Source organism: Heloderma suspectum, chromosome 2 (genome assembly GCF_057233095.1).
Source record: "Heloderma suspectum isolate Gila_16-S chromosome 2, 16-S_ref, whole genome shotgun sequence".
NCBI classification, from domain to species: domain Eukaryota; kingdom Metazoa; phylum Chordata; class Lepidosauria; order Squamata; family Helodermatidae; genus Heloderma; species Heloderma suspectum.
The window spans coordinates 282,452,152-282,466,394 of record NC_139459.1 but is presented as its reverse complement, the minus strand read 5'-3'; the positions used below and the strand labels follow the sequence as shown (position 1 = coordinate 282,466,394).

Sequence of the window (14,243 nt, the reverse complement as noted above, 5' to 3'; positions counted from 1 at the left end):
TGACGCGGGATTTTTGGTGGCCTCGTGTGTGTCAGGACGTCAAGAACTATGTCGCCTCCTGCCCAACCTGCCAGCGGGCGAAAGCCTCTCAGGCAAGCCCACAGGCTTGCTTCACCCCCTGCCTACCCCCTCAGGACCTTGGAAACTGCTCTCCCTTGACTTCATCACTGACTTGCCTTGCTCACACGGTAAGACCACTATACTGGTGGTGGTGGATTTGTTTTCTAAGATGGCCCATTTCGTCTCCTGCTCTGGGTTGCCCACAGCCAGGGAGATGGCGGAGCTTTTTTTGGCGCATGTTTTCCGGCTCCACAGATGGCCCGAGGGTCTCATTTCGGATAGGGGGCCCCAATTCACTGCCCATTTCTGGAGGGGGCTACTTGGGCTTCTCCATGTGATGCTCCGTCTTTCCTCCGCCCACCATCCATAGACGGACAGTCAGACTGAGTGCACCAATGCGACTCTGGAGCAATATTTGTGCTGTTATGTCAATTACCAGCAAGATTACTGGTTTTCCTTGCTGCCTCTCGCAGAATTTGCTTATAACAATGCCTGCCATGCTTCCACCCACCGAACTCCATTTTTTGCCAATTTTGGTTACCACCCCAAGGCTTTCCCATCCACCCTAGCTCCCTCTTCGGTGCCAGTGGCCCATTACTTTTTAGAGGAGTTGCGAGCGGTACACCACCTCTTACAGGTCTCCCTTTAGCAAGCCAAGACAGCCTACAAGGCCTCTGTGGACCGACGGCGCCAGCCGGGTCCATCTCTGCAACTGGGGAACTGGGTTTGGTTGTCCACCCAATACCTCCTTTTTCACTCGCCCGCAAGGAAGGTCGCGCTTCGCCACATGGGGCCTTTCCAGATTACGGCCCAGATTAACCCTGTTGCTTTTCGCCTGGCTCTCCCCCCCTCCATGAAGATCCATCCTGTTTTTCATCGGTCCTTGCTGTTCCCCCTGGTTTCTGGCCACCCTCCTCACTTGGCTGGCTCCCCCCTGCCGCCAGTGCTGGTGGAGGGGGAGGAGGAGTTTGAGGTCACGGAGATTCTGGAGTCCCGCCTTTCCCGTGGCTGCCTGCAATATCTGGTAGACTGGAAGGGGTACGGGCCAGATGAGCGATCCTGGGAACCCGTGGAAAATGTACATGCTCCATTGCTGCTGAGGCGCTTCCACCAGCTGTACCCCCACAAACCTGGGGCCCCAGGGGAGGAGCATGAGGGGGGGGCTCATGGGAGCAGGGATGATGTCATGGTGGAAACTGAGCCAATAGAACCCCAGAGCAGTTCTGATTCTGAGGAGGAACAGCAATCCGTGGGAGAGGAGCTTGCTCATCTCTCACAAGCACAGCAGCTGGCAGAGATTCCTCCTGCCAGCATTCCTGGGATAGATAGTGACCCTGGCAGTGAGGGAGTGCTGGAGGGGGACTTGCTGGATGCTCGGCGCAGACACAGGGAGTGACAACAGATGGAGGGCGCAGAAAGGAGGTGTAGCGCTCGTTTGGCGCGCAAATAATGGTCATGTCCTGAGGACCCAAGGGAAAGAGGGAGGATCTCTCCCTAGCCCATAAGTTCAGGGTCTTCCCATGGTTCTCCTTCAAACAGGGACCAACTGCCTTACCTGGAGCTTAGGCTACTCTGCTTTCTTTCCCCAGTGCTGTTCCTTGCTTTGTCGCTAGTGATTAGTAACTGAAAGAGTCATGAAGTAATAAAGGAATAAAGTCTCGGAAAGAATTCTTCGTCATCTGTGTCCTGAGTTGGCTATTGGTGGGGACTGCAAGAGGCAGCTAGTGCACTCCTGACAGTATCTCATGCAAAAGTTTATCCACAAGAATAGGCAATTTTACATCATTAGACAGATTTTTAATCCCAATAATATGTACATTGGATCTGCGTTTTTAAAACAAACTTGTGTCGTAGTTTCATTCCCTGCCCCTCAGTCTTCTAGCTCGTTAATTTTCTTCTCCATTTTTTGCCAAGATGCATTAATTAGATCCACAGCTCCTTGCAGGGCAGTGATGGAATTTTGGATTAAATCCAACCTTTTGGTTTGCTCCGTAAATTGCGAAGATAAAGTCTTTATCAGAGTGAATAATTCCCCTATATCTTCTGTCTTTGAAACTTTTGACACAGGAGGTACGGGGGGAGTTGGTGGTGATGCCATCCCCTTTCTTCTCCTCAATGTAGCCATATTTCTCTTCAAACAGATCTTGCAGGTCCTCAGATGTTCTCAGATATTGTTAATATTTCTTAAATCATCCCTCAGGAGTTGTTGATATTTCTTAAAGCATATATTACAATGGAATACGTCAGCCCTGTTTTCTCCTATAAAATAGGAGTTTCAGAACAGCTTTTTGCGTTGGTAAAGCTCAGGAGAGATAATCCTGGAATCCAGCCCCCCCCCCCCCGCTACTTTGTGGGGAGTACTTTTCTCCAAGATGTTATCCAGATGCTGCCTTGTCTCTTAATTCCAGGGTGGAAATGAAAAGGTTTTTCAACCTTTTAAAAAGCTGTTTGAGAAAGCTCCCGTGGAGAGCCCGTGGGATGCTGCCAGGGCGAGACTGGTTCCAACCGGAAGTCACTCCAGGCTACATGGTCGAGGCCAATCAAGACCAAGGGAAGGGTAAACTCACACACACAAGGAGTTTCGTGCCACTGCTTTCGCATTGGTAACTCCACGCTGCCTAAGTCCAGACAGAGGAAAGTCCAAAAGTCATAGATCAAACCCAGCCTGCCTGTACACTGAGCTGACAACAAACAAAAACACACAATCCACAGCAAACCAGAGTTGAAGTCTATGAAAAGCCTCACAGTACTTTTCATGGCAAGTCTTTAGCAATCCATAGTTCCAATTAAGGAGAGTCCATGTGCAGAGTAGTTCCAAAAGCCAGACGATGATGGATCCAAACAGGGAGGGCTCGGGCAATGAAGATGAGATATTTCTAGTAAAGGCTTTTCACCTTTGCATCAGCTTAAAAGGGAAAGACATGACTGTAAAACACCCCTTCCAGATCCCTTGACAGACAAGGGCCTTTAGCCTTTCAGCAAGGCCCCAGTCTAAACAGGGTGTCACTGCTCAGCCCTCCAGCACTGACGCTTCAACTTGGGCGACCCTTCTGCAAACCCACCTCTGTCAGGTTTTCCCGGACAGCTTCCAGCCTCCCTGCCTGCCAAGGCCAGACCAGCAGGTGGACAGGGAGTTGGGTGACTCCCTCTGGCTATGCTCTGAGAACACTGACAGAGGGAAGCTCACACGGATTCTGACATTCCAGAGGCTGAATAGGCCCAAGCCCTTCCGGGCTACTTCTAATCAAAACTTAGCTATAAACTACAGGACTCAGTGCAATGCGGAAGCTGGGCCCTGAAAGCAGCATACATTTGTATAAAGGTATTACAGCAGGTTTATTTTCATTCCATTTCCTATTGATCCTTTTTTCAGCAGCTTCACCTGACATTTTCATTGAGATATGCACCACACCCCCAATATCTCCTTCCTAGTCAGTCATTGCCAGCTCAGACCCCATCAGTGTATATATTTTGCCCCAGTGTGCATCACCTTACACTTGCTTACACTGAACTGTATTTGTCATTTTAATACCTAGTCATCCAGGTTGGAGAGATCCTTTTGGAGCTTATCACAATCTATTTTTGTTTTTTCCACCCTGAATAATTGTTAGGGACTTTGTCAAAAATATTTTGAAAGTCGGGTTTGGGGGGCATTTAACATTAAGGATTAGGATTAGTGACGTGCTCAGCAAAAACAGCCATAGCTAGCATGAGTGTTGTTTTCTCTGTGTTTGCATCCACATGATTGGCTGTTAAATAAGTGCCATCTGTGCTGCAATAATGAGCATACTCCACTGTTATAAAATAGCTGGTTTCCGCTATGAAAATGGATATCATATTTGGTCACTGTCACCTTGTTGAAATGTTCTAAAGAAGTCTGATAAATTCTAAGGCCTCACTTGCCATTTAAGACTGCAAGCATTAGGGCATGATGTGGCAAAAACACAGGACACCCTAGTTATTTTCGTGGGCAAGGACAGCTAGGACCAATGGGAACTGATTTGCCATTTCATTATAGGAAAGTTCTGGTGTCAGGATGCCCTCTGCATCCAAAGCTTTCTCCTTGAAGATTGTTCCTTTTCTATTGCGTCCCTAATTGCTGCTGCTCAGCTGGAGCCACTGTGCCTTCCAAATGCATTATTTTGTTATGCTGTTACTTACCCAAAGAATAATAAGAGAAGGGAAGAGAGAAGAAGCAAGAGAGACTATAAGAATCAGTTATGTTCAGTTCTCTGGTGTTAACCGCTTCTGCAAAGCATTTCCTCCTCTTCTGGCATGCATACCTTGCTGTTTGACAAGGGGGATGGGCTAGGATTTGGTATTCAGGGACATCAGTTTACCTCCAGCTGCCTTTACATTATTAGGATGGAGCTTGCTGTTTGCCGAACAACCATTCCACACAGCAGGTCAAAGGCAGTTTTAAGAAAAGGTATGGAAGGGACAGGTAACTAGAAACCTACAACTGAAACACATTACCATGATGGGCATTTTGTACCCTTCCATGAACTGCTTGGGGCTGCAACCTTCAAAAATCTATTTCTGTAACTGTTTCAGAAAGCTTTCCTTTATGCTGAAACAATAGTCCTATTCACATGTGAGCAAACTGAGTATAATCGATGCACAGTGGAGAAACAGGATGGTACTCTGGCAGGCTGACCTCTACACACTAAATGTAATGGATAAGTGAGGCATATGTGCCTAGAGTCCAATGTGTGTAGACTCAGTAATTTACAGTCTTCCCTCTGTCACACACGTGAATCTTGCAAGTTATCAAGTTTATATGCATTGAAGTGTGTGTGTGTGTATGTGTGTGTGTGTAAAAAATAAAAATCACATGTTATAGCCAATGCCTGGAGATGAACTGGGCCTAAGCATGGGTGCAATCTCCCATAAATGGTGTGTGCATATATGTCATGTGGATGTAAACAAAGAGAGTCTGTTTTAGATCTGAAGCCTCATGATAACAATGTAGACAGAGTCTATTAGCTTGCTGAATGAACTGGTTGCCCTGGTTTACACTGCAGTTTCTACCCTCGCTGCAAGTTCACTGCACTCAGCACTGAATTTGTCCCAATAATAGTTCAAGTGGCCATCATCACATAATGCCCCAGGTGGTATGTCAGCAGTAGGACTTATGTGTTTTAAGAATCCAGGCAAATTACCACTGCACTGTTTGTATTTATTTATCCTAAACATTTCCTTCCCTTCTTTTTACAGACTTTTTATCATATCAGTCTGTTTCTGTGTCTGTTTTGAGCTCCATTGACTCTGCCATCACCTTCAGCCATGTACCATCTGCTGCTAGTCTCTGTACCCACTGAATTATATGCACAGTGGGAGGGATGGGGGCAGTATGCTAGTTTTCATCGGTTGGGTTGGGCATATGTGGGATTTCATGAAGTACAGTTCTGATTGAGGCTTGGGGGCAATTTGTGAATATCCTGAGAAAATGAGAAACGCAGTTTCAAAGGCTTCTGACTGTGTGACATGCTCAGCTTGTAACAGTGGGGAAATGCTTTGAATAGAGAAAAAGTTGAAAATCTCAGAGAGGTTAACAAGCTGACCAAGCATTCAGATAGAACCTCCTGTTCCATAGGGGTATTTCTGAACTCTTTTTCACGCTTGGCACTAGCTGGTTTGTGTCTGTTGTTGGTGAAGCTCATTTCAGCTGACTTCTAGTATCATAATAAAACTACAATGACAGCTATCATGTATTTGAGCATCTCACAGCCATTAATTTATTTACTCCCTTCCCCACCCTTGTGTGAGAGAAGGATATGGTGGATAAGCCTTTTTTTTTACCAGTGAGAAGGCAGAATAGTGGTACATTTCTAAAGTCACCTTCAATGAAAGCTAGCAAATCTTGACACATAATCACTATTTGTAGTGGGAAGGGGAAATATCCTTAAGTAAATTGTTAAGTGCAAGAATATTGCTATGGACTGAGGGATGAAACAGGATCTCAGTACCCTAAATACTTAGTCTATTCTATTTTTCTTTTCGTTTTAATGATATTTTCTTGGATGTCTCGGAGGTTTATGCTGATTTGTCAAAATACCCATTTCTCTCCCTCTTAACATCTTTCAACAGATCTACGATGAGAAAAAGAACCTGTTTGAAGTAAGAGAGAACGTCCCAGAGAAAATAGTGGAAAAAGTGGCGGGGGACATTGAGAGTCTGTTGGCCAAGAAAGTCCAGGCATTAAAGGTAAGGTGGCTCCCTGGAACTCCAGCCTAGTTTGATGTATCTGTTGGAACGCAGGGAGTCGGCAGAAAGGAATTGGTATGTATGATGACATTCTAGTATTTGCATAGTGCCTGGGTCTGTTGGTGAATACTTCACTCAAACTGCTTCACAGAATTTTTGAGAGAACTGAGTATAGTCTTAAGATATTCCCAGAGTAGTAGCTATTCAGTTTTTTGTTCTTGGTATCTCAGTCACGCATGGGATGCAATCAGAGACAATTTGAAACATGACCAATGCACCTCTCCTCCCTGACATGTTTAAATTATCTCAGCTTCCGCTCTACAGTGACCTCTTCAGAGAAGTAGCCCTTTCTACCCCTTTCGGGGCTGCAATCCAAAACGTTCATATGTAAGCAAGCAAGGGGTGAGAGGGGCAGAAAGTATTCTGAGCTGTGATAAGGTGTAGTTAGCTTGGACTTTGGCGTATATTTTCAATCTAACTTTTCATTTTGTATCACTTCCTTCCTGAATGAACTTGTTATATTAGTGTCAGAGCAACTCAGCATGTTTAATCTCTGATGTTAGTTGAACCTGACCCTCTCTGTGATAATATACAGTATCTGGAATTTCTGCTTTACTTTTTCATATAGAAATCATCAACCCAAGAGCCTTGGGCTTAGCAAGGGGTTTTATATTTGTGTGATGACAGACAATCTGTTTAAATTCCTTGAGTGTAGACTCACTTTTTTTTTAAACTTCAAATATTATGAAGTTGTTTACTATTATGAAATCTGTATACCGGTTTCCCACAAAAATTGTGCCCAAGGTGCCTCACAATGCTCAGAAAATAAAGCAATAATACAACAGTACATATCAAAACATCAGCATTTTAATAAATATGCTGTTCAGTTCAGTTTAATAATACAGTATCAGCATTTCAATAAACGTTAAACCCCCAAATTTCTAAAAATATAGTAGTAATAGAAGTGCATAGATGTAATAGTTCAATAGTTCAAGAATACAGATTAAAATCCTCAAAAGCATCAAGACCAGTGCATAACTGTTAAAGAGCAATTATGCAAACATGCAGTAAGTATCAATCAACCTAGTAATGGAAGTTTTCAAAACTCAGCAGAAGTCCAAATTGCTTTCCTTCCCTATCTCTCACTCAGGGCTAGGGATGGCGAACATGTGACATTCGAGCTTGTTCAGCTTCTCCAAATTCTTCCTCAAAGCTCATTTCGCCTTGTTTGCGTTCCTGAACGAGGGCATCTTTTTTCGATTAGGAAAAATGCACTTTCCCCTCCACAGTCTAAAGTGTGAAAATGCTGATTTGGGGGTGATTTGTGCATTTCTGCAAATGTGCATTTTCAAACACGAACACAAGTTTGGGAAACTGCAGAAATTTCTTCAGAATCACGTTTAGGGTTATGAATGAGACATGTCTGCATGATTTGTGAACAGGAACAAAATTTTCATACGTCCCTACCCAAGGCAGTCGTAACACACGCCATACCACCTTTCATGCCAGGATGCAATCCTGTACACGTTTACCCAAGAGTAAGGCCTGTTCAACCAGTGGGACTTATTTCTGAGTAGATATGTATGGGATTGTGCTGTAAGAACATTGGCCACTGTCTTTGTTCTCATATCATGGGCTACTCAAGCCTGGCAAAGCTTCATTGACTTCATTGACTCCAGTGTAAGGAACAGTGAGGGTGACTAGTGGTGCTGATACCAGAAAACATGACTCATAACATTCTTTCTTTATACCTAGGTTATGGGCATGTTTGAAAGGAGGCAATGCCTCCTATATTACTAATAATTGCTACAACTGCTGCTAACATTTATCTAGAGCCAACAGTATACTTGGCACTGTACAAGACACAGAAGTGACACCGTCCCACGCTGAGATGGCTCATGTTGTAACAAGTGACCTACATGGTACCAAATGCACATTGCCTTGTATAGGTTTCTAGGCAACTCTGTCCAGTTACAGATAAAGAACAGTATGAAATAACCAGCTTTATGCTTACAGAGTATGTGATTAGAGCCCTTGTCAGAAACTAGTTTGGGGAAGGGATCAAGGGTGATGAGCCATCTCCCCCGCTTCCTCTGACTGCCGGCATCTCCTGTTGCAACAGTCACCATTGTGGCACAACATGCTCCTCTTGCCTCTGGATTGACAGTTGATGAGGACAGATGGTATTTGTTGGGGGCTGGATTAGACCCTAGTTGCTGATCAGAGGAAAAGGAGGAAAGGGCTTCTGAACCTTTTAAGAGTTATATAGAAGAGGAAAAATTGGTAGATGTAGCTTGTCACGAAGCAGTGAGAAAAGCTGCACCTGTCAAAATTTTCTCTTCTAAACAACTGTTAAAGGTACAGTAGCCCTTTTCTCTTTACATTTGACCACCCTATACACAACTAGATTATGTAGTTCACTGAATTAGATTTTGGCATATCTTGGAAGAAATATTTGTTCAGGGCTGGTTCATCAGCTCAGACGAAAGGCATATGGGAAAATAACAACCACTACCCCAATCCGTTGTTGTTGTTATTATTTTGAAAATGATAATCAGATCTAGAGTTATTATCCTCTCCTCTCACAATGGTTGCTTTATCTTGAATTCTTTTTTTCAACACTGCTGCAAAGTGTGCTGCTGAGGAATGCAGCTGATTTGAGTCTTTCCTTAGCTTATAAATCCAAAGGAACAAGAGTGCTGTTTTTATTGAACTGCCTCCTTTCCAAGGGGATATATGCTGATCTAGAATTTATTCCCTTTATCCTGTTCAGTTAAATCATCTCTTCCAGGATCTCTTCCTTCCATTAGTGACTCATCAGAGTGGTGATTTTTTTTAATTACTATTTGCAGTTGAGTCAAGTTTTGGTTGATGAGCAATGCATAAGTGAATGGGGGTGGGTAATATAAGATCAGCTCTGATGACATCAGTATATTTCACCTCAGCTAATCCAGGCAGACCTTTCTCTCCTCCTGTATTGCTGCAGGAACTGGAGGGTTATTTTACTGAAAGAGGTGTCTCATATAGGCAGTAGTAGTCAAAATAGGAGCTGTACTCCTACTGGGAGATCCAGCGCATTTAGGCCTTTTCTTTCAATACAAAACATCAGTGCCTCCAGATTAAAGGTTATTAAACTGAATCCTGAGAATTGTTTTAATATTTACCATCTCCCTGCTCTCCTGAAAAACTAAACAAATGCTGACCAACCAATGTTGCTAAGAGTGGGCTGCTTTTAGCTATTCCTGAAGAAACCTTAGGGTAACAGCACAACACTGTACATGTTTACTCAGAAGTAAGCCCCATTGAATTGAATGGAACTTACTCTCAGGTAAGTGTGTATAGGATTGCATCCACATGTTGCATAGGAGTTGTGCAAAAGGAAACCAGGTGGACAGTTAAAATTCTGAATTAAATATGTGCTGAAGTGAATAGAATTCTCCTTCCTCCACCTCCACTCCAACAGCTTGTTTGACAGATGATGCCTATTACTTTTTCCTATAATATGCCTGGCCACAATTTTCTTTGCCATATGAATGCTGCATATTCCGTAGTTTATTGGAGGTTATGCCTTGAAGTGTGCAATTTCTGTACCGTGACCTGAATAAAGACTGCTAAGTTGATGTTTTTATCTCAGAGTTCATCTTGTCCAATAGTATGAGATATAGCAGTTGGGGAGTGCAGAAAGGGGCAATAACAAAAGGGCTCTGGGTGTTTTGTGCTCCCTTCAAGATTCCCCTCTGTCTCTCTAATCCATCTTGGCAGCTGAGTTCAGCAGAGTCACTCTGGCCCTGTCTGTTCAATAGCTGGACCTCTAGTGCAAGTCCTTCAGTAGTGGGAACTCAGCCTTTTCCCCCAGTAACAAATAGTGTACTCTGGATGCCCGGAAAATGTGATATTCCAGAAACAGAAGATCTGCCTTGGGAGAGGATGCCTGGATCCCATGCAACTAATTAGTAAGTAACTAACACCTACATTGCCCAATCATAGGGAATTTGTTAAACCTTCCAATATGTGTAGCCTGCTTCTAATTTTTCTATGTTTCAAGTGTAAATGCAGAAAGTTTGGGGATCACTATTCAGTCCATGAATTCTTGTGTGACCAGCCCAGAATTGTCTTTCTGGCTAAACAAGCGATTCAAGTGCATGAATTGTTACCCCATCAAAATGGATGCCGTAACTGAAGCACTTTGAGAGGCAATTTCACACTTCACTAAGAGGTAAACGTGTTGTCTAAAAGCACCCTTGCTCTGTTTTTAAAATGTTTGCTATCATTAGAATCAAGTGGTACAGCCTCGGGACTTTACTTAGAATGCCCATTTGGAACAGAGAAGAGGACTCCTGCGCTTTCAACAGTTGTGCAGAAGAGGGAACTTCAGCAGGTATAGCTTGCATGACAACCTCACCTGCGGACATTCCCTCTTACACACAACTATTAAAGGTGCAGGAGCCCTGCCCTCTTTTGCATCTGGCTGCCTTAATTGTACTTCTTCAGGCTGCAGGTATGTATGTGTGTGCGCGCGCATGTGCGCATGTCTGAATGTTCCCCCATGAAGAAAAAAATCCTTGCACAAAGAAAAGTAGCCAGAAGGCTAGATATGCAACATTCCTGCCTGAAATACTAGAGTCCAGGAAATGCTTTATAGAATCATAGAATCATAGAATAGTAGTAGGGTTGGAAGGGGCCTACAAGGCCATCGAGTCCAACCCCCTGCTCAATGCAGGAATCCAAGTCAGAGCATCCCTGACAGATGGCTGTCCAGCCTCCTCTTGAACGCCTCCAGTGTGGGAGAGCCCACCACCTCCCTTGGTCATTGGTTCCATTGTCGAACTGCTCCAACAATCAGGAAGTTTTTCCTGATATTCAGCTGGAATCTGGCTTCCTGTCACTTGAGCCCATTATTCTGTGTCCTGCACTCTGGGATGATCAAGAAGAGATCCTGGCCTTCCTGTCTGTGACAACCTTTCAAGTACTTGAAGAGCACTATCATATCTCCCTTCAGTCTTCTCTTCTCAAGGCTAAACATGCCCAGTTCTTTCAGTCTGTCTTCATAGGGCTTTGTTTCCAGTGCCCTGATCATCTTTGTTGCCCTCCTCTGAACCCTCTCCAGTTTGTTTGCATCCTTCTTAAAGTGTGGTGCCCAGAACTGGACACAGTACTCCAGATGAGGCCTAACCAGTGCTGAGTAGAGGGGAACTAGTACTTCCTGGGATTTGGAAGCTATGCTTCTATGAATGCAGCCCAAAAGAGCATTTGCCTTTTTTGCAGCCACATCACATTGTTGGCTCATCTTCGCTTGTGATCGACAACAATTCCAAGATCCTTCTCGCCTGTAGTGTTGTTGAGCCACGTATCCCCCATCTTCTAACTGTGCATTTGGTTTCTTTTTCCTAGGTGCAGAACTTGGCATTTATCCCTATGAAATGTCATTCTGTTGTTTTCTGCCCAGCACTCCAGTCTATCCAGATCACTTTGAATTTTGTTTCTGTCTTCCAAAGTATTAGCTATCCCGCCCAATTTGGTGTCATCTGCAAATGTGATCAGCATTCCCTGCACCTCCTCCTCCAAGTCATTAATACAAATGTTGAAGACCACTGGGCCCAGGACTGAGCCCTGCGGCACCCCACTCATTACCTCTCCCCAGTTTGAGAAGGTCCCATTGATAAGCACTCTTTGAGTCCGATTCTGTAGCCAACTGTGGATCCACCGGATCGTTGTTTCATCTAGCCCACTTTGAGCTAGTTTGCTCATCAGGATATTATGGGGCACTTTGTCGAAAGCTTTGCTGAAGTCGAGGTATATGATGTCTACAGCATTCCCATGGTCCACAAGGGAGGTTACTTGATCAAAAAATGAGATCAGATTCATCTGGCAGGACTTTTTTTGACAAGTCCATGTTGGCTTCGAGTAATCACTGCATTGTTTTCAAGGTGCTTCCAGATGGATTGCTTTATCATCTGCTCCAGAATTTTCCCAGGGACTGATGTCAGACTGACTGGTCTGTAGTTCCCAGGCTCCTCCTTTTTACCCTTTTTGAAGATAGGGTTGATAGTGATAGATTATCACTTGATCCTCTTCATGCTGATTGTATAAATTGTCTCTTGGTAACAGTAGAATACAAAATGCTGTAGTGTAATCTGTTTACTTTGAATAAATATGTGAAAAGTGAAAGCATTCCATGCCATCACCCCATAGCATCTTAGCGAAGGCTCTAAATACCAGCCTAGCAAAAATGTGTTGTAATACTTCTGAAAGATGTTTCTGCTTTGGCTCTAGCCAAGATTCTACAGTGCTTGCTTGGGTCTTCCACTCTGAATGTCTCTTTTAACAGTACCCTTTTAACAGTACCATCAGGTCAGAGTTGGTTGCTGACAAACTCTGACCTGATCATACCATTAAAAGGGTACTCTTGCAGCTTAATCCTATGCATGCTTTTGTGGAAATAAATCCTACTGTGTTCACTGGGGCATAAGATTGTAGTCTTAGAGTTGAATTTACAGACTGTAAAGGCACATTGGGGAAGAAGTGATGGCCACATAGGAAAATTGGACCCTACAGATTCTGAACAGTTGCTGGTGCTTTGGTGTGACTGACATGCTCCTGCTGACCCAATCCCAGGATGTGGACTGTACCAGCTGTAGCTTCAGAAGAGTCACCTGAAGTAGAAACCTGCTATGAGCTATGTCTGTTTCAGTTCAGTTGCAACTAATCTTGAGTTCACTCTAGCCCTATATGAGGACAAAGCAAATGCGTGAGTAGAAGTGACACTCCAGCCCCACCTCTTTCACTTGACATATTTGTGACCCTCAACTTGTGAAGGGTGACAGTCTAAACAGGAAAGCCTCCTTTTCTGGCTCTCGTGGAGAGCTTCTACGGATAGATGAGGCTCTCCTCTTCAGACTGTTACCCTCCATGAGTTGATGGTGACAAATGCAATGAAGGAGAGGGGTGGGGCCAGAGCTCTCTGTCTCTTCACGCGTTTGCTTTATCGTCATATAGAATGCCTGAACAGGGCTTCTGTGGCTTGCATGAGGATATTTCATACATGCGGAATGGATTTTATTGCGCAGGTGTATCCTTTTAACAGCTCTGATAACTGTATTATTTTCCTGATAGGTATGTGTTAAATGGAGTCTTTATCTGTCCTTCAGCAACCTGACAGGAAGAATGAAAGGATTCAGTTGTTTAAATCACTGAAAAAATGGTCATGAACAGAATATGTCTTGGCTGTCTGAAGAGTGGTTTGTGACCATATCATGGTTAGCAGCTGAAAACTTCCTGTGAATAAATGTCCACCAACTTGGATGTCTTTAAAAGGGGATTAGACAAGTTTATGGAGTATAAGTCTGTCAATGGCTACTAGTCATGATGGCTATATATGTCAGGGTGGAAACTGAGCCGATAGAACCCCAGAGCAGTTCTGATTCTGAGGAAGATTCCTCCTGCTGGCATTCCTGAGATAGATAGTGATCCTAGCAGTGAGAAAGTGCGGGAGGGGGGCTTGCTAGACGCTCGACGCAGACACAGGGAGTGACGAGCGATGGAGGGTGTGGAAAGGAGGCGTAGCGCCCGTTTGGCGCACAAGCAACAGCTGCCTCCCGTGGACCCAAGGGAAAGAGGGAGGATCTCTCCCTAGCCCATAAGGTCAGGGTCTTCAAGTGATTCTCCTTCAAACGGGGATCAACTGCCTACTCGGTGCATAGGCTACTCTGCTGTTCCTTGCTTAGTCGCTGGTGATTAGCATCTGAAAGAGTCATTAAGTTGTAAAAGGATTAAAGCCTTGAAAAGAATCCTTTCGTCTGTGTCTTGAGTTGGTTATTGGAGTGTACTGAAAGAGGCCGCTAGGGCGCTCCTGACAATATATTGCCTCCAGTATCAAAGGCAGTATGCTGCTGACTATGAGTTGTTGGATAACGCAAGCAGGAGGATGCCATTGCACTCATGTCCCGCTTCTGGGCATCTGATTGGGTAATCTGGCT

General features: G+C 44.3%; 1 protein-coding gene across 1 annotated transcript in view; it reads left to right on the top strand.

Moving 5' to 3' along the window:
* Nucleotides 1-14,243, top strand: part of CACNA2D2 (calcium voltage-gated channel auxiliary subunit alpha2delta 2) — an 806,035-nt gene that overhangs the window by 227,416 nt on the left and 564,376 nt on the right. The window contains exon 3 of the mRNA XM_084839654.1: nucleotides 6,151-6,267. Within this exon, the coding sequence (XP_084695780.1) occupies nucleotides 6,151-6,267 (117 nt within the window). The remainder of the gene's footprint in view (nucleotides 1-6,150; nucleotides 6,268-14,243) is intronic.